General features: G+C 42.3%; 1 protein-coding gene across 1 annotated transcript in view; it reads left to right on the plus strand.

The window, feature by feature from the left end:
- Window positions 1-25,947, plus strand: part of ZZEF1 (zinc finger ZZ-type and EF-hand domain containing 1) — an 85,889-nt gene that overhangs the window by 1,268 nt on the left and 58,674 nt on the right. The window contains exons 2-12 of the mRNA XM_083372609.1: window positions 5,583-5,727; window positions 6,787-6,981; window positions 12,269-12,440; window positions 13,814-14,013; window positions 18,177-18,387; window positions 20,329-20,445; window positions 20,550-20,728; window positions 22,941-23,039; window positions 24,066-24,157; window positions 25,022-25,170; window positions 25,835-25,946. Of these exons, the coding sequence (XP_083228735.1) occupies window positions 5,583-5,727; window positions 6,787-6,981; window positions 12,269-12,440; window positions 13,814-14,013; window positions 18,177-18,387; window positions 20,329-20,445; window positions 20,550-20,728; window positions 22,941-23,039; window positions 24,066-24,157; window positions 25,022-25,170; window positions 25,835-25,946 (1,671 nt within the window). The remainder of the gene's footprint in view (window positions 1-5,582; window positions 5,728-6,786; window positions 6,982-12,268; window positions 12,441-13,813; window positions 14,014-18,176; window positions 18,388-20,328; window positions 20,446-20,549; window positions 20,729-22,940; window positions 23,040-24,065; window positions 24,158-25,021; window positions 25,171-25,834; window position 25,947) is intronic.

Raw genomic sequence — 25,947 nt, forward strand, 5'->3', positions numbered from 1 at the left:
ACTAAAGATGCACAAACTGACTCAAACTCTGGGTTACATTCAGTACTAAATGTATTATTGGAATTTCATCTTGGGCTTTCTCCTGAACCAATTAGCAGGCTGCAAGCATATGCAGCTTTCACCAAGGGTGCCATTAGGGAATACATTTGAAATAATGAGACATGGAATGCCTAGAAACATTTTAAACCATGTACAATTTAGCCGTAGAGAAATGAGGACCAATTGTCAGTATGATTTTAATGGAGTCCTTTCAGCATGTTTATTTCTAGATAAATACAGAGTACTAATCCTAATGTTTCCTTTTGGGGCATCAGTGTTATGCAGAAAAAATAGTAAGCAAAATAAATTAGAATCCACTGGGGTTGGCTGGCAATAAATTTAGATTGAATAATGATGGCAAGAGATAAGTGAAAAAGGTAAGCAAAAACTGATGAAAGTTTTTAATAATTTTCTTACCTATCATTGTTTCCACTATGTCTGTACACTGCCTCATACATTACCTTTTGTTCTTTAATCCTACTGTGTTCAACTTTTTTTTCTGACCAAGTCTTCAGTATAACAAAATGGTTAGAAGCACGGTCTTAAATGGCAAGCATTCATTCACAGACCATATATCTCCCATGTCTATTATTTTTTCTTAAAATTTATCCATTTTCTCATGTTTAATAAACTTTCTGTGCAAATTTCATCTAACTATTCTATTTTTTGTGATTTATCTCTTAAGGCCTGCAATAATTTGCTGCATTTCTTTGTCCAACACATTTTTATTACATTATTAATTGTAGATCCATATTCCTCGTTGCATCATTAGTGCAATATTTGTGGCAACTTCTTTAGGTTCTTAGCCAACAACTGTATTGTTGCGTATAAAAAGTACAAAATGTTTATGCAATCAATGACTCACACCAAATAGCTGTTGGCCACACTTGATATATTCTCTTTATCACAGAGAAGTGATCTGATAACAGGAGACTTTTGCACAAGCTTTTGTCACAGGTCATTCCTCATGACATAGAGTTTAATGGGGGCTGCTAACCTCCACAGGGAAAAAGCATTGATTTAAGATGATCTCCCTCAAGTGCTCAAGTACAGGGTATTCAGATGGGTTTGGGGAATTCTTCAACAACTAGGGCAGTTCTATTGAATGTATTGATAGCCTCTATCAATATAAAGGTGATAAGTATACTACATAGGGCTGCTTCTTTCAGAGTGACTGGGTTTTCTGATGAGTTTTGGGAAATTAAGCAAAGAGCTACTTAGAGCAATGTTGGGGAAAGTGAGGTGTGAATACAGCTGGAAATAGGCATGAGCAAAAATTTGAGCCTAATAAGGGCAACAAAGCAAGATTACATTTGTGTGATGAGCAGCATATAAATATGATTCAGTAAATAAATTACTACTTCCTCTTGTCTGCAGAAAAGCTCATCTAGGGAATTACAGCTAGAAGTCCCTGCTGGGAAACTGCAATTACCTGGCTAAGCATTTCAGGGATAAGGTTGCTCATACTTCTCTTTGAAGCTTGGTGAACGGTATCTTGCTAGTTCCAGTGATGTTATATCTAGGTGGGTAATGAAACATTTGCAAGAAAACAACCAAGCTCAGGGAGCACCAAGGATCCCACAGTATCTTAAAATATTGCAGAAATGACTTATTTACCTGAGTGGGTTTTGAACCTGTGGCACTTGAGGAAGTGATAAAATTGTTGAGGAAATGTTGGAGCAATAATCAAAAGCTCTGGAAGATATGTGATAACTGGCAGCTGGGAAACAGGTCCTAGTAAGGAGAAAGACTGCACTTATTGTCCTCATGGTTCTGGGCTATCATGATTGTCCTTATCCTGCTCAACCTCTCAGTGACAAATACTGTCAACCACAGATTTCATGGGCCATCTGTGAGGATTGGGAATTGGAGGCATTTTTTGCATTGATTACACTCCGATTTGAGTGGGTGGATCTGACTCTGGGCCAAAAAGTCCTGCCCTGATACTTGGAATCTGTCAGAACCTTGATAGGAAAAAAGAGCCAAGCAAAATGGAGTGGATGTTAAGTCAGAAGCCTTCTGAATCCAGGATAATATCAAATATAACTCTTAGTAGGGTTATGCTTAGTTGGCACGGGTTTACTACTTCAGGATTCTTTTGGATTCATAGTACCTGCTACAAAAGCAGATGGAAGCATTTTGTGTTTTGTTCAGCTTCAGTTGATGCATGATTTGTAGATTGGATTACTATAATTTGTTCTTAATGGAGCTGCCCTCAAAGACCATTCAGGAACTTCAGCTGGTCCTGAATGCATCGGCAGCAAGACTTACTGAGCAGTCTAGGCCACAGGTCTGCAACCTGCGGCTCCGGAGCTGCATGCGGCTCTTTCAGCCATCTCCTGCAGCTTCCAGTCCTCTGTCATGTGCAGTCCAAAAAAAAAAAAGTGGGACCAAAAAAGTTCAACCAATCAATTCAAACTTCTCATGGAAAAAAAACACCTTGTGAAGCTTGAATTGATTGGTTGAAGTTCATTGGTTTGTGGGACTTCCCACAAACCTCTTTTCTTCCTCGGACTGCACATGGCGGCAGCAGAGGAAGAGACAGGAGGACTGCTGGAAAGTTGAGTGGGTCGGTCAGATGGAGCGTGCCGGGGAGGGGGAGTTCTGTGTGTGTGTGTGTGTGTGTGTGTGTGTGCGTGTGTGCTCCTCCTTTGGGCCAAAGACGGAGAGCACAGCAGCTACCACGCCGGCCTGGAGCACGTCCAGCATCTCTCAGCGAGTGCACTAGGCCACCCCAACAGCAGCAGCCATCGCCAGAATGATTCCTCAGCCCTTGGGGCCCACTGCTGCCATGGGGGCCGGCCCAGGAATTTGTTTCTGCGGGGGAGGTGGAGGCTGATGGAGATGCGGCAGACCTCCAGCGTCTCTCTCACTGCCACCTCCACCGCTACTGTCGGCTTCCGCTACGGCCGAACCCGGGCAGCCTCCTCCACCCCCAGCAGTGGCATCCGGAGGTTTTCTGGTTTCATCGGAACCAAGCAGCAAGTGGAAAATTTAGCAGTAGCAGCACTACTGGGAGCTGTTTCAATCGGCCCCTTCATTGCCAAGCGTCCCCATAGAAGTCAGTGGAGGTGCCGCGGCTGGCCTTTTGAGTGAATGAGAGCGAGAGAGAAGCTTTTCCAAACAAAACGTGAGTGAATGAGAGCGGAGGGGGCAGGGTAGGTGCATATCTTGCCTTGGCTCCACTCTTCAGTCAAACCCTGTTCTGCGCATGCGTGCATGTACGCGCATGCACACACAGTATTTGCAGCTCCCAGTTTTTCCTTTTGTGAGGGAACCGGTTCCGACTGGCTCTTTCACTGTTTCAGGTTGCTGACCCCTGGTCTAGGAACTGCAATGTTACACTACTGTTCTGAGAGCTACATTGGTTACCATGTGTTTTCTGAGTGCAACGTTATTGGTGTTTAAATTTCCCTTTGGTTTGGAGCCTCGATGTTTGGGAGAGCATCTTTCCCAATTAGAGCCAATTCTAATGATGGGGTGGATGCTAAAGATCCCTTCCTACTGCATAGAGGGGTTTGATGAAGGGCATTCCTTAACTCTCCTTTCAGAGTAGTATACTTTCTGATTGTAGCACATTTTGATTTTAAATTAATAGTGCAATCAAGAAAAATGCCAAAAGCATTTGAAGGCTAGATTAAAACAGGTAAAGTTGAATCTGTGAAGTATTTTGTTGCTTTTGCGGGAAGGGTGTGGAAAGTAAATAATGTAATAAAAGATAATGTCAAGAGAAGTACAGTATTGCTTCTGGGCAAAGGTTCAGTGGACCACACCCTGTTAAAAAACAAGTTACTCAGATAGGAAAGCTGGTTGATTTACATGCCTTCAAGCTGTAGCAAATGGCAACATTCTGTTGTTTACTTATATTTCTAGAGTCCATTTCTGCAAATCCAATCACAGTACCAATTACACTATGGAATATATTGAAATAAAGTATGATCTTAAAAAAATACCACATTACCTGACAGCTAGTTAATTAAAGATTAGAAAATTCAAATGCAATTCATAATATATGGTACATGACATATTAAGACTAGTGGTGGGATTCAAATATGTAAGCAACTGGTTCTCTGTGTGGATGCTGCTTTTGGAAGTCCATTCAAGGCCTGGGCAACAAAAAAATGGCTACCAGTTCTGCTAAAGTGGTGCAAACCAGCTGAATCCCACCACTTATTGAGACATATCATAACGTCTGCAAATAGAAATAATCAAAGTAGCACTATAGCAGACAAAATCAAAATTGATTATTAATTATAAATAAAATCTACCAGTACTGAACATAGAAAGCTCTGAATAAGTAGTTTACTCTTTACTCTGTTTACATACCATTGATCTCAGAAAATTGCTGCTTAAGTTGTGGTAGGTGCTGAATACAGGTGAAACAAATGTATTCTACATAAATATTTTTATTATACTACTGCTAATATGTCCAGAGGCAGGTAATTGTTAGTGTAGATTTCTCCTATGTTTCCTCACAGTATCCCTTCATGGTCATTTTTATGGATTGTGACAGATTCACCAGAAATAATCCAAGCTTTTCAAGTCTTATGTTTTCTAGATGAATGTGGACTCCCATAATTGCCATTATGCTTACCACTGTCACTAGCAATTCTTAGAGCAAGAGTTTTAACACATTTATTTGGGGACCACCATTCTGTATTCACTGGATATCATCTAATGCAGGAATGGATGGGCTATAAATATCCCTCAAAGCAAATCTGCTCAGCAGTATTTCTGCATTGATGGTAGAATTTTAAATAAAAATGAGATCTTCTAAAAGAATCAGGGCTTACTGATTGAGCTGAAACTGCTATATTAAAGGTGGCAGAATATTTTCTTAGGAGACCATTATGATATCACTTTATGTAGTATTTCATATAGATTATATTTGTAAAGATCAGATGCAGCAGCATTCTGTATGCATTTGCAGTGTTGACCCTTGTGTTGACAACCAGAATTGTATTTATACTGTTTGGAAGGCAACTTAACCGGTTTCAGAGAAAGGTCTTTGAATGCTTTGTTTCTTGTCATCAAATATTTGCAGCCAGTAAGGGTACTGTAATCTAAAATTGTGGTTCACAGTTACATTAACTGCCGAGATCAGAAAAGATGAAGGCCTTCACCACCATTAATATCTATCCTTTTTGTGGTCGGACTGTAGTAAGTGAAAAATAGGGAACAGTTGCCTGGAGAAATATGAGCATTTGTTTCTTCAGGCCAGGCCTACTGAAAGCCTGTTACTCAGGTTTGTATACGTTGTATTTTGCTTTGCATGTTACCCCAGGACAACCAGGTTTTATTTACCGTATTTGTAATGACTGCAATTCTTGATTTCTCCTGTGAGAGGCCTTTTATGGAATTTAAATTTGTATAACCATATTAGAGATAATTATGTGAGAGTTATTTCTTTAGAACCTCAGGAAGGTCTTTCAGCAAGATGCTGTTAATGCTGACCAAATTCTAATGAAAAATTTGTTGATTTCCAACAGCTGATGGAAATGAGAAGTACTGAGAAGCTTTTCTAACTTTTTTTTCCCCACTAGGCTTTTGCTCAGTTTGATCCTGAGGGTGATGGCACAGTGGATGTGGAAAATATGCTGGAAGCTCTCAAGAACTCCAGTGGTGCAAATTTGCAAGGAGAGCTTAGTCATGTAATCCGGCAAATGCAGAGTTGTTCACTTATTCCAGGTAAGAAAGAAAGAAGGAACATGTTCCTGGCACCTTCACTTTAACTATCTTTTATTTATGCACTGGAGAAATCCTTTCACTGAGACCTCGGAGAGTCCTGGTTTAGATGGATACAGCTTTTAAGAAACATGATGTTTTAAGTTATGTATGTGCATATATACTTTGTCTACTGCCTGAAATAAAATATTAAGTTCATGGAGCTCTTCCAAATATCTAAATAGAGGGAACAGTGGAACAAAATTATATTTTCAATGCCCTTATTTTATCTTCAGTTATTTTTTTCTAAAGCTATCTAACTGAACCTTACAACTTAGAGCTGGAAACTTTTATAAAAATGCCTATAATTAGGCTTATATGAAAATGTGTCCATATGTCATTCTAAGAGAGATTAAACAAAGCAAATTTAAAGTGTTAATACAGTGGAACCATTGGTTACTTTTTATGTGGATACATAATGAAATCACAGGTAGCTTTTAAATCACGACATGAGTTTATGCTGAACAATAATATCTAGATTCCAAGCAGCCAAAATTAACCCATGCATTTATGGAATTTATGCTTGAAATAATATTTTCATGAGTTTTACCAGAAATAGCTTTTCTCTCTTTTCCAGCTCTATTTGATTGATTGACTATGTACCATAAAGCTGTTGTCAACTCAGACGCTACTTAGATAGATTTTGATAATCTGTCCCTAATCTGGTTTCTCAGGTTTTTCAATGATGCAGTCAGACACTATATCTGAGTCCATCTGTTTGACTGTTAGTTACCATCTTTTCTTCTATCTTTCCCCACATTACAGTGTTCACCAGAGAGTTAGGTATTTGCATAATGTGTCCCAAGTAGGATAATTTGAGTCTGGCCATTTGTGCTTTGAATGAAAATCTGGTTGATTTGTATTCTCAGGATATTCTCCAACACTCAGTTTGAAAGCACCTATAATTTTCATTTGTGATGAGGTTTTATTAAACTCCCAGAATGTATACATTGGTAGAATAAAATACGTTTTCCCAGCAACTTTTACATGTTTTTCCCTAAGGATCTTTTCTTTCTCTTACAGGTTTTATAGATATATTTTCAGACTCAAATGAGCGCCTTAGTCTTCATGCTACTATGGTTCTTAGATTCTTGCATCGGCATCGTATCACCAGCACTGTTATCCCATATCCAGTCTTGGAATACTTTAACAATATTTGCACTATGCGATCTTCTGTACTAAAGGATTCTTTAGATCGACTTCTCCTAAAAGAAAAGGGTATTAAAAATTAATTTTAATAGATTTACTTTGGACTTGCTTATTTAAAATATTTATATCTTGTTTTTCCTGTTGCTAGGCCTTCAAGATAGTTTTCAAAATTTGTTACCAGTGAAGTCTGTATTGAATTGACCATCAAAAAATCTCCATTATTTCAATTGCAGTTGATTCTTCTACATTTGAAATGCACCACTTAAAAAATCCACCCCCCTACCCACCCCCGTTCTCACTCCTATGTCCTTCATCTCATGTTGGCATCCTAAATAGGGCTTCCGATGCTGATATTACAAAAAAGATAGGCTTATATGAGAGAAGGAATTTGTTAGAAATTCCCCTGTAATCAAAGATGTATCAGGCTAACAGTTGGGATTTATTATAATCTGACTTTTTTATCTGGATTTGATAAAATTAGTTAGTGATCTGTTGGCCTCTGTGCTTTTCTTCAATTCCCCTAATACTTAACGAAAATGATTTAAAGCAGGATTTCTCCATAGTGATCACTACCAACTCCCAGGGATGAGGGTTGACCAAAAGTGGTTGATGATACCATTATTATTATTTTTAATATTACCGTATATACTTGAATATAAGCCGACTCGAGTATAAGCCGAGACCCCCAATTTCACCCCCAAAAACTGGAAAAAGTTATTGACTCGAGTATAAGCCGATCCGCCGTTCTGCAAGCCTCTGCCGCCAGCAGAGGCTCGATCCGCCATTTTGCAAGCCTGAATACACAGGAATACCCTGTGTAGCCGCGGCTCGTCGGCAGGTCTCCGTTCCTCCTGCCGACCTTTGGGGAGGTTTGGGCGCCTCCCCAAACCTCCCCAAACCTCGGCAGGTCTCCGTTCCTCCTGCCGACCTTTGGGGAGGTTTGGGCGCCTCCCCAAACCTCCCCAAACCTCGGCAGGTCTCCGTTCCTCCGCGCAGACCTGCCGACCTTTGGGGAGGTTTGGGCGCCTCCCCAAACCTCGGCAGGTCTCCGTTCCTCCTGCCGACCTTTGGGGAGGTTTGGGCGCCTCCCCAAACCTCCCCAAACCTCGGCAGGTCTCCGTTCCTCCTGCCGACCTTTGGGGAGGTTTGGGCGCCTCCCCAAACCTCCCCAAACCTCTGCAGGTCTCCGTTCCTCCGCGCAGACCTGCCGACCTTTGGGGAGGTTTGGGCGCCTCCCCAAACCTCCCCAAACCTCGGCAGGTCTCCGTTCCTCCTGCCGACCTTTGGGGAGGTTTGGGCGCCTCCCCAAACCTCCCCAAACCTCGGCAGGTCTCCGTTCCTCCTGCCGACCTTTGGGGAGGTTTGGGCGCCTCCCCAAACCCCCAAACCTCGGCAGGTCTCCGTTCCTCCTGCCGACCTTTGGGGAGGTTTGGGCGCCTCCCCAAACCTCGGCAGGTCTCCGTTCCTCCTGCCGACCTTTGGGGAGGTTTGGGCGCCTCCCCAAACCTCCCCAAACCTCGGCAGGTCTCCGTTCCTCCTGCCGACCTTTGGGGAGGTTTGGGCGCCTCCCCAAACCTCCCCAAACCTCTGCAGGTCTCCGTTCCTCCGCGCAGACCTGCCGACCTTTGGGGAGGTTTGGGCGCCTCCCCAAACCTCCCCAAACCTCGGCAGGTCTCCGTTCCTCCTGCCGACCTTTGGGGAGGTTTGGGCGCCTCCCCAAACCTCCCCAAACCTCGGCAGGTCTCCGTTCCTCCTGCCGACCTTTGGGGAGGTTTGGGCGCCTCCCCAAACCTCGGCAGGTCTCCGTTCCTCCGCGCAGACCTGCCGACGTTTGGGAAGGTTTGGGCGCCTCCCCAAACCTCCCCAGGTCTCCGTTCCTGTTTGGGGAGGTTTGGGCGCCTCCCCAAACCTCCCCAAACCTCGGCAGGTCTCCGTTCCTCCGCGCAGACCTGCCGACGTTTGGGAAGGTTTGGGCGCCTCCCCAAACCTCCCCAGGTCTCCGTTCCTGTTTGGGGAGGTTTGGGCGCCTCCCCAAACCTCCCCAAACCTCGGCAGGTCTCCGTTCCTCCGCGCAGACCTGCCGACCTTTGGGGAGGTTTGGGCGCCTCCCCAAACGTCCCCAAACCTCGGCAGGTCTCCGTTCCTCCTGCCGACCTTTGGGGAGGTTTGGGCGCCTCCCCAAACCTCCCCAAACCTCGGCAGGTCTCCGTTCCTCCTGCCGACCTTTGGGGAGGTTTGGGCGCCTCCCCAAACCTCGGCAGGTCTCCGTTCCTCCGCGCAGACCTGCCGACGTTTGGGAAGGTTTGGGCGCCTCCCCAAACCTCCCCAGGTCTCCGTTCCTGTTTGGGGAGGTTTGGGCGCCTCCCCAAACCTCCCCAAACCTCGGCAGGTCTCCGTTCCTCCGCGCAGACCTGCCGAGGTTTGGGGAGGCGCCCAAACCTCCCCAAAGGTCGGCAGGAAGAACGGAGACCTGCCGAGGTTTGGGGAGGTTTGGGGAGGCGCCCAAACCTCCCCAAAGGTCGGCAGGTCTGCACGGAGGAACGGAGACCTGCCGAGGTTTGGGGAGGTTTGGGGAGGCGCCCAAACCTCCCCAAACAGGAACGGAGACCTGCCGAGGTTTGGGGACGTTTGGGGAGGCGCCCAAACCTCCCCAAAGGTCGGCAGGTCTGCGCGGAGGAACGGAGACCTGCCGAGGTTTGGGGACGTTTGGGGAGGCGCCCAAACCTCCCCAAACAGGAACGGAGACCTGCCGAGGTTTGGGGACGTTTGGGGAGGCGCCCAAACCTCCCCAAAGGTCGGCAGGTCTGCGCGGAGGAACGGAGACCTGCCGAGGTTTGGGGACGTTTGGGGAGGCGCCCAAACCTCCCCAAACAGGAACGGAGACCTGCCGAGGTTTGGGGACGTTTGGGGAGGCGCCCAAACCTCCCCAAAGGTCGGCAGGTCTGCGCGGAGGAACGGAGACCTGCCGAGGTTTGGGGACGTTTGGGGAGGCGCCCAAACCTCCCCAAACAGGAACGGAGACCTGCCGAGGTTTGGGGACGTTTGGGGAGGCGCCCAAACCTCCCCAAAGGTCGGCAGGTCTGCGCGGAGGAACGGAGACCTGCCGAGGTTTGGGGACGTTTGGGGAGGCGCCCAAACCTCCCCAAACAGGAACGGAGACCTGGGGAGGTTTGGGGAGGCGCCCAAACCTTCCCAAACGTCGGCAGGTCTGCGCGGAGGAACGGAGACCTGCCGAGGTTTGGGGAGGCGCCCAAACCTCCCCAAAGGTCGGCAGGAGGAACGGAGACCTGCCGAGGTTTGGGGAGGTTTGGGGAGGCGCCCAAACCTCCCCAAAGGTCGGCAGGAGGAACGGAGACCTGCCGAGGTTTGGGGAGGTTTGGGGAGGCGCCCAAACCTCCCCAAAGGTCGGCAGGAGGAACGGAGACCTGCCGAGGTTTGGGGAGGTTTGGGGAGGCGCCCAAACCTCCCGAAACGTCGGCAGGTCTGCGCGGAGGAACGGAGACCTGCCGAGGTTTGGGGAGACGCCCAAACCTCCCCAAACGTCGGCAAGTCTCCGTTCCTCCGCGCCCTGCCTGCCTGCTTCTTTCCGCTGCGGAAAGAAGCAGGCAGGCAAGGCGCGGAGTTTGGGGAGGTGCGCGCGCACCTCCCCAAACCTCCCCAAACTTCGGCAGGTCTCGGACGGCGGTGGCTTGGGAGAGGTGCGGGCGATCCCGGAAGCACCAAAGCCTCGGCCGCGCACAAGTCCTCGGTAAGTTTTTTTTGTTGACTGGAGTATAAGCCGAAGTGGAATTTTTCAGCCCAAAAAGTGGGCTGAAAAATTCGGCTTATACTCAAGTATATACGGTATTCGTTAAAGTAGTATTTATTAAATTGTTTTCATAAATATTTGGGGGGAGCAGTCAAGAAACAATCTCAAAATTCATGAAGAGGTTAATGAGCTGAAGAATTTGGGGATCCCTGATTTACATCCATGCTTACAGAATTACGTTTCCCTGCTGCTCTTTTCCTGGAAGGATTGTGCAGCTCAAGAAGCAAGCTGCAGCATTGTGTAATTGTTAATTTAGGCAAGTGGCTTTGTGTGCTTTTAAGTGCTTTTAAGAGCCTTGGTGGAGCAGTGGGCTAATGCCTCCTTAAGTAACACCAGCTGCCTGCAATTAGTGCAGGTTCGCATCCCACCAGGCTCAAGGTTGACTCGGCCTTCCATCCTTCCGAGGTAGGTAAAATGAGGACCCAGATTGTTGGGGGCAATTAAGCTGACTTTGTAATAATGCCGCTTGGGGGGTGTATGAAAGCCCTAATAAGCAGGCATATACATAGAATGAAGGCTACTGCTAAGCTTGTAAGCCGCCCTGAGTCTTCGGAGAAGGGCGGGATATAAATGGAATTAAAAAAAAAAGTGGAACAGAGCCAAACTCACTTAGTGTTCTAGGTGTTTCTTTTTTTCTCTTTCCTCTTCTAAATAAAAGGCCATTTTGCAGAATTTTCCTTAAGTGTTCTGCAGCATTTTGGAGGTGGCCATCTCTCTTCTCCTTAAAATGACCTAGAACAAAACTAGGGCTGAAGCATGAAGGAAGGTACAAAGCAGCCGCTCTTCCGCGACCATAGCTGGTGATGTCCTTTGCTCCTTCCCTTCTTGAAAAACTTTAAGGAAAAAAAATGAATTGCTGTTTCATTGCGGCAGAGACCTTATTCCTGAGAAACCATTGAGGAATGTTTCTCACACTCTGAAAAACTGAAGTAAAATGATTCCATACATTTCTCTGCCCATAAATAGTGTGGTAAATTTGATTTGCGCAAATCAGTCAACAGTTTCGTTTGGATTTTTTGTTTCGTTGTTTAAACAAGTGCACATTAGTCAGCAAAACTGGGGAAGAAGCTGCTTCCCTCTTTTTTTATCAAATTGAATAGAGACAGCTACAGATGTCAAAAACCACAAACAAGAATTTTTTAAAAAAAAATTAATGTAGAAGTAGTGGGCTCGGTAATCACCATACAGGAGGGGGTGGGTGAAATTCTTTTCTTCAAATTTCAGTTCTATTCACTGTGGGATGTTGTGCATTTTATGATTTGTGAGAACGCAGTTTTTAGAAGTTTTTAGTGAAACACTTTAGAATATGGCTTGAAACTATTCTGAGTTTGTAGTGCCACATTTTGAGGGTAGCCACCATGAGGAGAGAGAGCAGACATTCACAGAGAATGGTGGACAGATCTGTGTCTATCTAATCATCCATCTCAAATACATATCTCTGGGAAATTAACAAATAAAAGCAAAACAGTATGCAAATTGATAATGACATCTGTTGATAATGAGTGCTTCTGACTCTCCTGTTTGTCTCTATATCTGATCATTTTACAGAAAGCCCTAGTGATTTAAATGGAAATCAGGAATTGGACAAACTCAAATCAGTTTCTAAGTGCTATACCCATATAGAAACCTCCTCTAATTCAGCCGATATAGACAAAATGACAAATGGAGAAACTTCCTCCTTCTGGCAATCAGATGGGAGTGCTCGATCACACTGGATACGGTGAGACCTTCTTGCTAAATATTAGTTAGCTGCCAAAGATGGCTAGAATAAAATCTGACTTTAATGGAAATTGATCTATAATTTTGTTAATAAAAGATTCCCAGGTGTAATGGGGTGGTACAACTGGATTGTATTCATTTAACTAGCCAAGTATGTATAATACTCATAGATTGGGCCTGGCCTGAACCTAATGCTGGCATATACTCAAAACATATGAACTCTTGACCAGATAGAAGTCTGGCTTGTAAGGGCATTCACTTTATCTGGCCAAAAAAAACACCCAAAAGCATTTCTCTCATACCGATTGGTGGATCTGAAATAGCATACTATGATTATCTTTCAGCTCTATTAATTGATTGCTTGATATGTTAAATATTATGATAGGTTAAATGATAAATGTTTAACGATAAAGGTTACATTATATGTTAAATTTGCATAAGAGAAACCTTTTTCTAATGGGAAAAATCTCTTTTCAGTCTTCAGAATCATGCCCTCTTGTTTCAGAGAAAATGGCATTTTTAGCTAGATTTTATGTGTAGTGTATATTATATGCACATATATAATATACGTGGTATTTATTACAGATAATTTAATAGCAGATTAAAAATGAAAATATTTTAAAATAAAAGCATGAAAAATGCCTGGATAAAAGCAGTGCATTAAAAGACCAAAGTTAATGGCTGGATAACACTAACACACATTTGGAATCTTTAAAAGATTCCTTAAACATGTAACTTTTATCAATCTACAATGGAGTTCTATACATCTCTAATAACCTGTTTTAAGTAAATGGAATTTTATTTCTTGTTAAGTATGTATTTATTCCTTCAACTTATATGGCAGCCCATCTCAAATATATGACTTTAGGCAACTGACAAGAAGTTAAAACAGGTAAAAACATCATAATATAAAAAACAAAAACACAATAGTCAAGATAAAACTACCCAGGACAATCAGTCTATATCTATATATCTGTATCTGTAGCAGTAGAAATAGGAATGCAGCCTAAATGTTGCAGTATTTTGTTTCCTCAAGATTCTGTGAAAGGGAAACATTATTTTACCTTTCTCATGAAATATAAGCCTATCAATTGATATAGTCATGCTTGCTGTATTACGCTGTTTACCGTCAAGTAGACCACAGTTGAACCTATCTGTATTGCTTACTGAGAAATGTGAGCGTTGAAGGCATTCCTTTTGGTTTTTTCATGTTTTCGTGAATAATGTTTGTATTAAAAGTTTCCATAACAGTTATATATCATCATATCTTAATTGTCCTGTGTTTGGGTTTTTATATTCCACTGCATATATTCTTGTTTTGTGAGGCTCCTGTGCTTGCAGTTGATAAATAAACTCTTTCATTCTGCCTTGCAGTTTAAAGATGAAACCAGATGTCATTCTGAGGCACCTCTCCATTGCTGTTGCAGCAAATGACCAGAGTTACATGCCCCAGCAAATTACAGTAGCAGTTGGAAGGACTCCCAACAATCTCCAGGAGGTCCGAGATGTTCACATTCCCAGCAATGTTACTGGATACGTGACATTGTTGGAAAACGCTAACATTAGTCAGATGTGTGAGTCAATAACAATACAGTTGGCTTTTTTTTGCTTTGTTTTTTTTTAAATAATAAGTAAGTTACTGAATGACTTGGAAGCTAAAGGGAGAGCTTTGCAAACAAGGTTTTAAAACGTTGCCTTTTCCACCAAACTATACAAATACAATTGCAAACACATCATTTGGGTTGCGGCTTACTCTTCCCATCCCTGAATAGGAATAAGTAGGGAACTCAGTAAAGAAGGTGCAAGCAGCCCATTGGCTGCTATTTACTAAAGCTGAATGAGAAAGATCACTCTTTTCTTCACTCTGGCTTTGTGAGAAAGAACATGTTTCTTTCTCTTTTGTTAAGAGGTTACTTGAGATAGAAGCAGCAAGGCTGCTGCGGCCCTCTGCCAATGTGGAAAAGAGGTGGTTCTATCCCTATGAGGTTAGCCTCTTCAGAAGCATCTGCTGTGCCAATCTGCCATTCCTTTTCTTTGTAGAAGGTAGGAAGCAATGGGTGGGTTTTCTCTCTTCCCATTGGAGTTTTGCAGGCAACAGCAATGAGGTCCAACACATACTTTGGTAAAGGTATTGATAGAGCAAAACCATCTTTCTTCCTCTTTGTTGAGAAGGAAGTTAGTAGTAGTGAGTCTTTCTGCAAATTGGGCTTTTAAAGAAATTGCAACCACCCTCGCCTGTTGGCTTTTTAGAACGAAAAAGAGACTGTCCTCAAAATCTTTCCCCTCCTTCCTTTTTTTTCATGTTGGTTTTTTTCAGGAACTAGCTTTGAGGTTCCAGTATTGCTTTCTGAAAAAAGAAGTCTGTAAAATAGAAAGTATCTTTTCTGAAGGACCTGAGAGAAAAGGGGAAGGAGCTTCTCACAAGTAGGAGCTATCTCACAAGATAGATACAAAAGGGTTCATCTCTTAATCGAGAGGTGACAATATGTTTACCACCTCTTCCATCAGATAATTTAATTACAAATGTGTTTCCTCCTAGCAGAACCGTCTGCTTTTTAAATTCTATTTTTTTCATCCATTTATAGCACCTAAAGGGACGCGGTGGCTCAGTGAGTTAGGACGCTGAGCTTGTCGATCAGAAGGTCGGCAGTTTGGCGGGTCGAATCCCGAGTGCCGTGTAGCAGAGTGAGCGCCTGTTACTCGTCCCAGCTTCTGCCAACCTAGCAGTTCGAAAGCACGTAAAAATGCAAGTAGAAAAATAGGGACCACTACGGTGGGAAGGTAACAGCATTCCGTGCGCCTTTGGCATCTAGTCATGCCGGCCACATGACCACGGAGACGTCCTCGGACAAGCGCTGGCTCTTCGGCTTTGAAACAGAGATGAGCACCGGCCCCTAGAGTTGGAAACGACTAGCACGCTTGTGCGGGGGAACCTTTACCTTTACCTTTATAGCACCTATCAGCTTACAAAAATACTCGCACAAGTGAAATTGTTTCTCAGAATTCTGTCCTGAGATTGTGGTTTGGTTCATTGTAAGCATCATTATAAAAACAGCAGCCTTGAATCTTTGGCTGCTTATTTGTGTAGAAATGGAGTAGGATCACCTAAAAATAAGATAGTGACTTTTACATAACCAGGCACTTTAATAGTAATAAATAATGTCAGTGGTGGCTGGCATAGATTGTTGGAACACTAACATGAGAGCTACTCTGGGTTTTATACCCAAATAAGGTTATACTCAGGACTCCATGTGCATACATATTGTGCACATGTCTATAAAATAAGAAAAAGCTCAAAAATTATTTGGAAGTTTACAGTATGTACAGAATGTTGATGTACCAGTTTGTTGTAAGGAGGAAAATTTCCTGCACTTAAATAAATTTGTGTTTCCTCTCATCTTCATAGCCTAAGAAGAGGGTGAAAGTACTTTCTCCTGTTCTTTTCAGAAATCTCCCTCCTTTGAACTCTGAACTTTTAGGTTTTCAAGGGCAACCGGCTCTATACAGTGTCACTTTTTAGATCTAGAGATGCATTGGGGCATTTGATTGCAGATTTCAATTGTTTGTCTCAATTCTTGATTGTGTGAATATGCCTGCGACATTTGAATCACTAGAATTTCTCTTTGGACAACAGTCATGTATTATAATTATAACTAACCTTTAAATATATACTGCTCAAAAAATGAAGGGAACACTTAAACAACACAGTGTACTGTATTTAATAGTAGGATGTCTTATCTTGTGTTCCCTTTATTTTTTTGAGCAGTATATATGTTGGCAGTGACATTCAAAACAAAATCCTTCTTTAAAAAATGAAGAAATTGTTGCCTAGGCCAGGTAAATCAGCAATTTTGAGAATCGGTCTATAAGAATAGAGACAAAAGGAGCCCCGTTGGAGTAGATATGATAGGGCTGAAAAAATTACATTATGTGGGTTATTTCTTTGGTTTGTCTAAGGAATGTTTTCACTTTAAAATAGTTGTGGTAGTGGAGTTCTGATTCAGAATAATAAAACAGTGATAACTGTGGGAATAATGTTCCCTTCTATTAAAAGCTATACTATTATCTCCCCACCCCATTACATTATTGCTGAGTGCATGCTTTCCTCTATGATTAATAGTTTTAGGGAAGGTAGTTGGATCAGAAAAACAGTGCAGGTTGACTCGTATACTGATCCAATTGGAATTCTACTTCCCTTTGTAATTTCTGGTTTTATTTTCCTCCAAGTAACTACTTTAGCAGATGGTCTATATTTATCTGCTGTTTTGCTGTTGGTATAGTATGCTGTCTTAATTCCTTTTAAATTTGACTGATTACTTAGATGTAGGAATTCTTAATTTTTGCAATTGGGTTCTGAACTCCAACCTTATAATCATTGAGAAGAAATGATCCTCTAATAAGTCAGAGGTGGTAAATTAGTGGTTCTGGTTTTCCCCCTGTTTTTTTAGTAGAATTCCAAGGATTGAACTTGCAAACATGAGACAAATCAGCCTCCAGTGGCACAGAACTTAGTTCCTACTAAGTTATGGTATCATAGGAATTGATTTCATGGTGCTGGGGCATCCATTTGTTGAAATTGTTGGATGTTGTGCTTTTTATTTCAAAAGACTCATTCAGAAGGATACACCACATGACTGAATTTATATTAATCCAGTTAGGTTATAGAATGCCATTTTGCAATTCTCCAAAGCCCTAAAACCAGAACTGACATTGTCACAGGAGTATTGCTGGCCATTTAAAACTGTATTTGACTGACATGGGAACTATGTAGGTTTCCTTTGCTTTTTTGCTGTTAGATCATCCATATCTTTTCCCTATAAATTCACAGGGGATATTGAGTGTATGTATGTGTTCAGCACATGTACAGATATAGATGTAGCCTGCTCTAGGTGATGTTGTAGCATTTGCTTGCATTTAACTTGCTTGCTTTCCCACTGTTAAAGGATTTATAGTCTAGTCATTTCAAGGTCATGTTTCTGAAAGAGTCTAGTACAGTTTTCAATTGATATCTTTTTGAGCTGGCAAGAGGTTACTTATTTCTCTGATACTTCCTATAAAGTACCTATTCATTACTCTTAGCATGAGAAATGATTAGAAATCAAGAAATTTAGAATGACTTCTGAGAAAAAAAATATTAGTACAACCACCACAACAAAGGTGTGTAGTTTTCCCATTGTAACCTGATTATGAAAATGACTAGACATTTACTTTCTCTAAATTACAAATTCTTTCCACTGCTTCAAAAACACTCTTATCACCTTTCATCATTCCCCATACAAACTGTCCAGAAATGCAAAAAAAAATGATTTTAAATCCTAAACTTTGTTGATTTGAAATAAGTTCCTTTATTCCTGCTGCCCACAGTCGTTCAGCCTATAAATTTTATCAGTACATGCTGCACTTTTATTAATATAGTATAAATCTTCAAAATGAAGCAGGCAAGATCTTCAGAAAGTGGTCTCAAAAGATACCATGGATCAAATGCTTCTGGATCTTAGAAGCCATGAGTCTACCCTTTGTTAGATTTGCTGACTAGTATTCCCTGAAATAATTGAGATGTATCTATATTTCCCATAATGTATACCTGGATGCAATTGTGTTTAAAGATTCATTCAACTGTCTAGCTATGTGCCTTCAGAACTGTTCTTAAATGGTGTATCAAGAACTGACTGGCTTCTGAAATTTTCAGTTTGGCCCTTGACTGGAAGAAATTACCTTTCTTTGATATTCTTGACAGATGTACAGATTAACATCAAGCGTTGCCTTAGTGATGGATGTGACACAAGAATTCACGGTCTCAGGGCTATTGGGTACCAAAGAGTGAAAAAAGACTGTGTCTCTGTATGTGATGCTTCAGCAATCTGGTACTGGTCACTTTTGACCTCTCTGGTCACAGCATCCATGGAAACCAACCCTGCAATTGTTCATGCTATTCTGCAAAATACCCAGTAAGTTCTCTCCTCTTTCAGTGCACTAACTCTTCTTAAATCACTTCTCTGTTTCGTACTGTGAACATACTTCCTTGTATATTCTTTTATAGCATTAAAGAATAGTATTCATCCATATTTACATTTAACCTAGGGCAGTGGTGGCACTCAGAGCCCTCTCTGTTGGCACGCGCACCACTGCTGGCAGCAGCAGGTCCATCAGGCCGCTACCACTGCCCAGAGCAGGAGCCCCACCCAGCACAAAGGAGGCGAAGCGGCCAACTAGCAACCTCAAGTAGAGGTGGTAGAGCAGAGGTCACCAACCATTGTCGATTGGTGGACTGGAAGAAAAGGGAGGGGGAAGCATTTTGCATGCCTGCGTGCACGGGGCCGCGAGCATGCGTGCACTGCAAATGGGGCGGGGCTAGTGCCTGTGTGATACTAGCCCTGCCCCGTTCTTGCATGGTGCAGCGCCTTTAATCAGCGCCTTGGAGCACGGTGGCCCATTTTTGTGCCTCTGGTTTTTGCGTGCCAGAGGCGGCACTCAGAAGCGCCTCCCTGCCCTCCCCCCCCCCAGGGCACCATAATGCTGATGCGCCCCTTGCACTTTGCAATAAATAAGTGGGTTTTGGGTTTCATTTTCATTTTATTAAATTTATATGCCGCCCTTCTCCCTGAGGACTCAGGGCGGCTCACAACAATAAAAATTAAAAATCATAGAGTAAAAAATTTAAAAGAGAATTAAACAATAAATGCAAAATTACAAGACAATTTAACCCAATAAAAAGCCTAATTAAAAATCGTAGTCAGTCCAGGCCCACTTGTTGTGGTTTGGGCACTCGGTCTCTAAAAAGTTCGCCATCACTGACCTAGGGATTCAACTATAGGTCAGTCTTCCCCAACTTTGCTTTAACTCTCAGTAGTAATCATGCTGGCTGAGGAAATATGGGAATTGGTTTTCCCATCTAGAGGGCTTTCAGGTGAAAAAGGTTGCTCTGCAGCTTCTGTTCGGAACTTTGAATGACAGCGTGTAAATACCTTTAATCCAGGAATGCAAAAAATTGATTTTGAATCCTTAACTTTGTTGACGAGTTCCTTTATTCCTGCTGCCCACAGTCGTGCAGCCTATAAATTTTATCAGTACATGCTGCATTTTTATTAATATAGTATAAATCTTCAAAATGAAGCAGGCAGGATCTAACTGCTCTTGTCCCCCCCCAAAAAAAGATAGGAAAATCAGATGCATTATCCTTTTGTTGGTTTGTCTGTCTTAGAAGCAATGCAATTATTAAATCTCCATTTAGATTGATGATTTTTTAAGTAAGTGATTTTGAAATACTTTGATGATTTTATGCATCCTAATAAAAAGTTAAAACTTTTTTACAGTTTAAAAAACTAAAGTTATAAAGTTGTATAAAGCTATGTAATTAACTCAGTCACTAACTAATTTCTTCACTCCCTCCATGGAGTGAAGGAAAACCTGGAGGAAACCTAAAGATATTAACTGCTAGCCTAGTGGCCAAAAGATTCAAGGTCAGTATAGTGTTCATGCTACTTTATAGATAACCATGTTGACGATCAGCCAGTTTTTAAGTGCATCTTCAGGGAAACGCTAAGAAGTGTATCACAGGACTGGATGACATGGATTAAACCAATTTGATTGTAAGCCAGGATGTTTTTGTTTCTCATACAAATTAATTACCTTGAATTGTCTGTAGAATAAGCTCTCATGATCAAGGGCAGGTATCAGAGTATTAATTAACAAATTGCTTTTATTCAGGAACCAGAGCAGCTAAATACAAGCAAAGGTTGCTGAAACACAAAGTAAAGGCAAATGTAATTAAGTCCCTTGTTCTTTTGTTGCCAGATTCTTGGGCAAATATTACCTATTATGACTTGGCTTCTTGTGATGGGCTTGAGGCAATTTCTGATGGACTGCCTTTTCTTTCTCTTGCCCTCTAGGAAGGCATTGCAACATATGCCGCCTCTCTCTCTGTCTCCAGGCTCCACAGACATTTCAAGTTTCTTATCTTCCAATGTGTTGGAAGAAGTGGACAATTTTCTCCTGGGAATTACCAGGTATGGTAAGGATTAAGCTAGAATATAAAGAGGAGGAGGAGGAGGATGGCAAATTAGAATAAATTGCAAGCTTTAAAAATTTAATCTTTCTTTTTCCGTTCCAGCTACTGTGCCTCTCCAGAAGTAGAACTTACGCTGCTAGCATTTTCCCTGGCCAGAGGGAGCCTGACGAAAGTGTTGAATTCACTTTGCACTATTGCTGGCCACTTGGAAACTGCTTATAAGGCTGCTTCTCTAATTACTTCCATGGCTACAGTCAGGCAAAACCTGCTCTACAAATATGGTAACCATTGCTGGAAACTTTGTGCTTGGGGGATGTTCAGTCCTCTGGGTTAGACTTTGGTATTGTTGCCACCAGGAGTTTATTTTGTTTCTCTGCTAGCCTTCCACAATCCACGAACTACAGCACAGGGAGGCAGCTTGCAGGCCACCTGATGTTTTCCAGCATCCCCCACATCTCTGAAATCGAACTGCTAAGATCCAGGGGCAAGATGGCCCATTTTATACTGTATGGTGCAATATAGATAGGGCCCGCAACTTGGGCGTCCTCCTGGACTCACGGCTCAGTTTGGAAGATCATATAGGAGCCGTGGCCAGGGGGGCTTTTGCCCAGGTTTTCCTGGTGCGCCAGTTGCGGCCCTATCTGGACCGAGATGCCCTACGTACAGTCACTCGTGCTTGTGACCTCCCGGATAGACTATTGCAATGCTCTCTTCATGGGGCTGCCCTTGAGGACCATTCGGAGGCTTCAGCTAGTGCAGAATGCAGCCGCGTGAGTTGTAATGGGGGTCTCCCGATACTCCCATGTAACGCCTCTTCTCCGCGAGCTGCATTGGCTTCCAGTTGCCCTTCAGGTGAGATTCAAGGTGCTGGTGATGACCTATAAAGCCCTAAATGGCAGGGGTCCGGATTATCTTAGGGAGCACCTGCTGCCAGCATCAACTTCCCATCGTCCTGTGCGCTCCCACAGGGAGGGCCTCCTCAGGGTGCCGCCGGTGAAGGAGTGCTGGCGGGTGATTCCCAGGGGAAGAGCATTCTCGGTGGGCGTGCCTGCCCTATGGAATCAGCTGCTGGTGGACCTCCGGATCGCTCCCGACCTTTGTTTGTTTCGCCGGGACCTAAAAACCTGGCTATTTGAGCTGTCCGGCCTGGACTGAGGGGTTTTTAAGGTTTTAAATTCAATTTTAAAGTGTTGGGGCTATTAATTTAATTGTATTTTAATCTGTATATTGTATTTTTTTTTAATTTGCCCTGTAAACTGCCGAGTCCTTCGGGAAAAGGGCGGTATATAAATCGAATAGAATAAATAAATAAATATTTGGGAGCAAATTAAAGCTGGGAATGAATGTGGGAGGCCTCTGAAAGTCAAGTCATTTCCATTCCCATCTTTAATACTCCCATTTCCTACAACCGTGAAGACCACTTTTGTGCTAAGTACCACGAGCATTATTTTGTGTGGGTGCCCCCTGTCATGTTAGGAGGTTTAAGGAGAGAATGAAAGAGGTTTGCCTCTCAGAAGCTGTAACCACTTTTCCACTCTTTTCTCAAGCCCCCAAATGATTCTGATCCTAGCTGAACATCTTAAGCTCTGCACTAGGCTGATTTTTATGGAGTCAAGCGATCAGGACGCTTCTGAGCAGTGACTCGGCCAAATCATTTTTTTATAGTAGTAGAATTTAGTCAAATCTTTTGCCTGTAAATCCACATCTGTTTCTCCTCCCCATTTTCCCCTGAGGTGAACTACTTCCAACTGCACCTGTTGTGGAAAAAAAACCCAGTTATTTACCTCCCTTTGTTTTACTCAGTTTAACACCTTACTAGATGAAAATACAGGTATTCCTCGACTTTCAACGGTTCGTTTAGTGACCATTCACAGTTAAATGGCATTGAAAAAAGTGACTTATGACTGTTTTCACATTTACAACCGTAAATGTGCAGCATCCTTATGGTCATGTGATCAAAATTCAGCAGTTCGGCAACTGACAGGAACTTAACGATGGTTGCAGTGTCCCAGGGTCATATGATCACCTTTGGCAACCTTCTGACAAGCGAAATCAATAGGAAAACCGGATTCACTTAATAGTCATATTATTTATTTATTTATTTATTATTAATTTAACAACTTCAGTAATTCACTTAACTGTGGCAAGAAAGGTCACAAAATGGGGCAAAATTCACTTAACAACTCTCTTGCCTAGCAATGGAAATTTTGGGCTCAATTGTGGGCATAGGTCTACGACTGTACCTGTATAAGTGTTTCTTTAATAGTCAGTTATAATGTGGCACTTGTGTTGTTGAACATATATTGGGAAGAATAAATTTTAAGTTTTTCTTTCAACCACATACTTCCACTGGTAAATGTTGGACGTGGAGTCATCCTCGTGAACTTAAGCTGAAAGAGTACAGGTTATTCTGAGTCATTCTTAGCCCACTCTGTTCAGTTAGACTCAGTTGGGCACCCTGTGTCTCTTGATAAAGCTTCTCTGCTTTTCCAGGAACAGCCCTGCATCTCACTCTGCAAGCTTGTGATGTCAAAGGGAAGGAAGACAAGTCAGGACCTGAAAATATGCTTGTGGAACCATGGACAGGCGATGGTAAGGGCTTCCTTTGATTCTCATTTTCAACTCAGTAAAAACATTTCCATCTTACTTTTCTGCCTCAGACAGAGATATCAAAGAGCCGTACAATAAAACAGTAATTTAGAATGTTAAAAACGCAATAAACAGAAAAGAGGAACAACAATATAAATGTGTGACATGTGTGACTTCACAAGACAACCGTCATCATGGTAGAAAGTTTTTTTCACTTATCATAAATTATTTAATATTCTGGTGGTAAGAGCCAGCAATCTGCATTGAGACTGGAAACAAGAGCAATGTGCCAAATAACGCGTTTTTTTAACATTTTCTCATACTTGTTATGAAAGGTTTTAGATGCTCTTCAGAGCCATATTCAGCATATTGCAATAGAACTGGGCATGTGTAACAGTGGCTTGTAATACAAGTAGTCCTTGGTTAACAACAGCAATTGGAACTTGAATTTCCATCTGCAGTCATAAAGCAGAACTGCATATGACCATGCTGCTTAATGACAGCAATTGCACAACTTCTGGTTGCTGCTGTTAAACAAATCCTGCAACATGACATAGTTGCCATTTGCAATTTCCTACTGGTTTCCCCATTAATTTAGCTTGTTGGAAGCAAGCAGTGAAGGTCACAAATGGTGTTCACATGACCATAAGATACTTATGATGTTGTAAATGTTAGCCAGTCACTTACTACCCAGATTGTGATCACATAACTATGAGGACGCTGCCACATCCACCCAGAACTTTGAGGACCAATCATAAGTACCACTTGTTCAGTGCTGTTGTGGGTTTGAATAGTCACTGAATGAGTGGTCATTAAGTGAGAATCATCTTTGCATTTTATATACTAGCCAGCCATCAGGAGTAAAGCAAGTTCCAAGAGCACACTCAAATTATAAACTTAATTCTTAGACACAGTTAAGTTTTAATTAATGTGCACACCAGTTGTACAGTCTCAAGCCAAACATGTAACAAGGTGGAAAAGTTTGTTCTGAACATTCCAGATAAGTTGTTGCATATTCTTTATCCAAAGGCTTCCTGACAGAGACCGGAAAAAGGCAGGCCAGCATCATTCTCTCAACTGGGACAGAATCAGCCTTTCAGGTCACACAAATCAGAATAAAGGTCTGAATGCTCTTAAATATTCTCGGTGAATCTCTTTGCTTTGCTTTTAATTGCATGGTCTTTATATAAATACGGAATTTTTGCTCATTTAACTTCTTGTAATAAAAATGGGGGCGGGGAGTTTGCAGGACATATAATTTAAACAGTAAAATATTAATAATAGGAATAGTTTTTTTTCAGAGTAGGGAACCCTTAGTAATAGTTTGTTTAAGAATTGAAATGGAAATAGGTTGGTCACATAGCAAGAAAAAATGTTGGTAGGTGGATCAAGGCAGTCAGAATAGATCCCACTTGATAAAAAGCATCCACGAAAGAGATCTAAAACAAGATGAATCAGATGACATCAGCAAGTATTACGGGCCCAATTGGCAAAAGAAAGCTCAGGACTTTAGCGGTTGGAAACATGCAGAAGTGCCCTTCGTCCTGCAGTGGGTAGACAGATAATGGCTAAAATGAAGGAGAAGAAAGAAAGGAAAAGAAAGAAAGAAAGAAAAAGAAAGAAAGAAAGAGAAAGAAAAAAGTAGTAGTAGTAGTGAACATCTGTATCCTCTACTTTTATGAATGAGTTAGATAATGCATCAAATCAATTTGAAAGTTGGGAAGAGTATTATTTATGTAGAATAAGGTTATATGGAGTTTATATGGCCTAGTCCAGGGGTCGGCAACCTCGGCTCTTTTATGACTCGTGGACTTCAACTCCCAGAATTCCTGAGCCAGCATAGCTGGCTCAGGAATTCTGGGAGTTGAAGTCCACGAGTCATAAAAGAGCCGAGGTTGCCGACCCCTGGCCTAGTCTCAGAGGAGTCATTTAGTTTTTCTCCTCTTGATTGGTGCAGTGCTAAAGATCCTTTTTTTTTCTCGTAGGTGCGGAGAGGAGCAATTGGAGCCCGATGTGGATTGGTGTTTGCTTACAATTCCTCTTCAGATAAATTTCATGCAGACGAACATTTCAAAAGATTTGAGAGCTATGACAAATGGAAACTAGAGGAATTCCGTTGCTTCTTAAAAACAAGGTAGGTATACAACAAATGTGCCTCATTAACACATAATGTTAAGCTGCCTTTTACTAAGTTAGCCTATAAGCTTCTTTCATTGGCAGTAAAACTCCCAAAGAGCTCAGTAGACAAACCCTTGCCTATCACAGCTCACTTGCTCTTTTTAACTGAAAAGACCAACAACTGACTCTGGGGCTTTCTAGGAAGACTCTTTGACTTGTGACATTTCACTGAAAACTAAGCATGGCAGTCTATTGGGACAGAACACGCGATCCCAACAGTCAATTCCAGCTGAAAGTGTCACATTGGACCAGCTAATCCACCAGATATTCTACCCCGTGCTTCTTATCATGCTGCACAAATCATGCTAAAACTAATGATAAGGATGAATATCTTTGCCTTTAAAAATACAGGTAGTCCTTGATTTACAACCACAATTGGAACCAGGATTTCCATTGCTAAACAAGGCAGTTGTTAAGTGACTTTTTAAAGACTTTTTTGCCATAATTGCTAAGTGAATCACTGCGGTTGTTAAGTGACTCACAAGGCTGTTAGGCGAATCTGGCTTCCCCCATTGTCATCGCTTGTTGGAAGCTGGCTGGAAAGGCTGGAAATGGTGATTACGTAACGTATCTAGTATATAGTACAAGTATTATTATTTTTAATACTGCCTGTTTTCCAGAAGTAGCATTGTATGTGAAGAACTTGGAGAGGAAGATCCTGTTGGATGGTTTGAAATGGAAGAGGAATGGGATGAAGTAGAAGTCAAAATGCAGCAGTGTAGAATATCTAAGG

Source organism: Vipera ursinii, assembly GCF_947247035.1.
Source record: "Vipera ursinii genome assembly, chromosome: 1".
In the NCBI taxonomy this organism is placed as follows: domain Eukaryota; kingdom Metazoa; phylum Chordata; class Lepidosauria; order Squamata; family Viperidae; genus Vipera; species Vipera ursinii.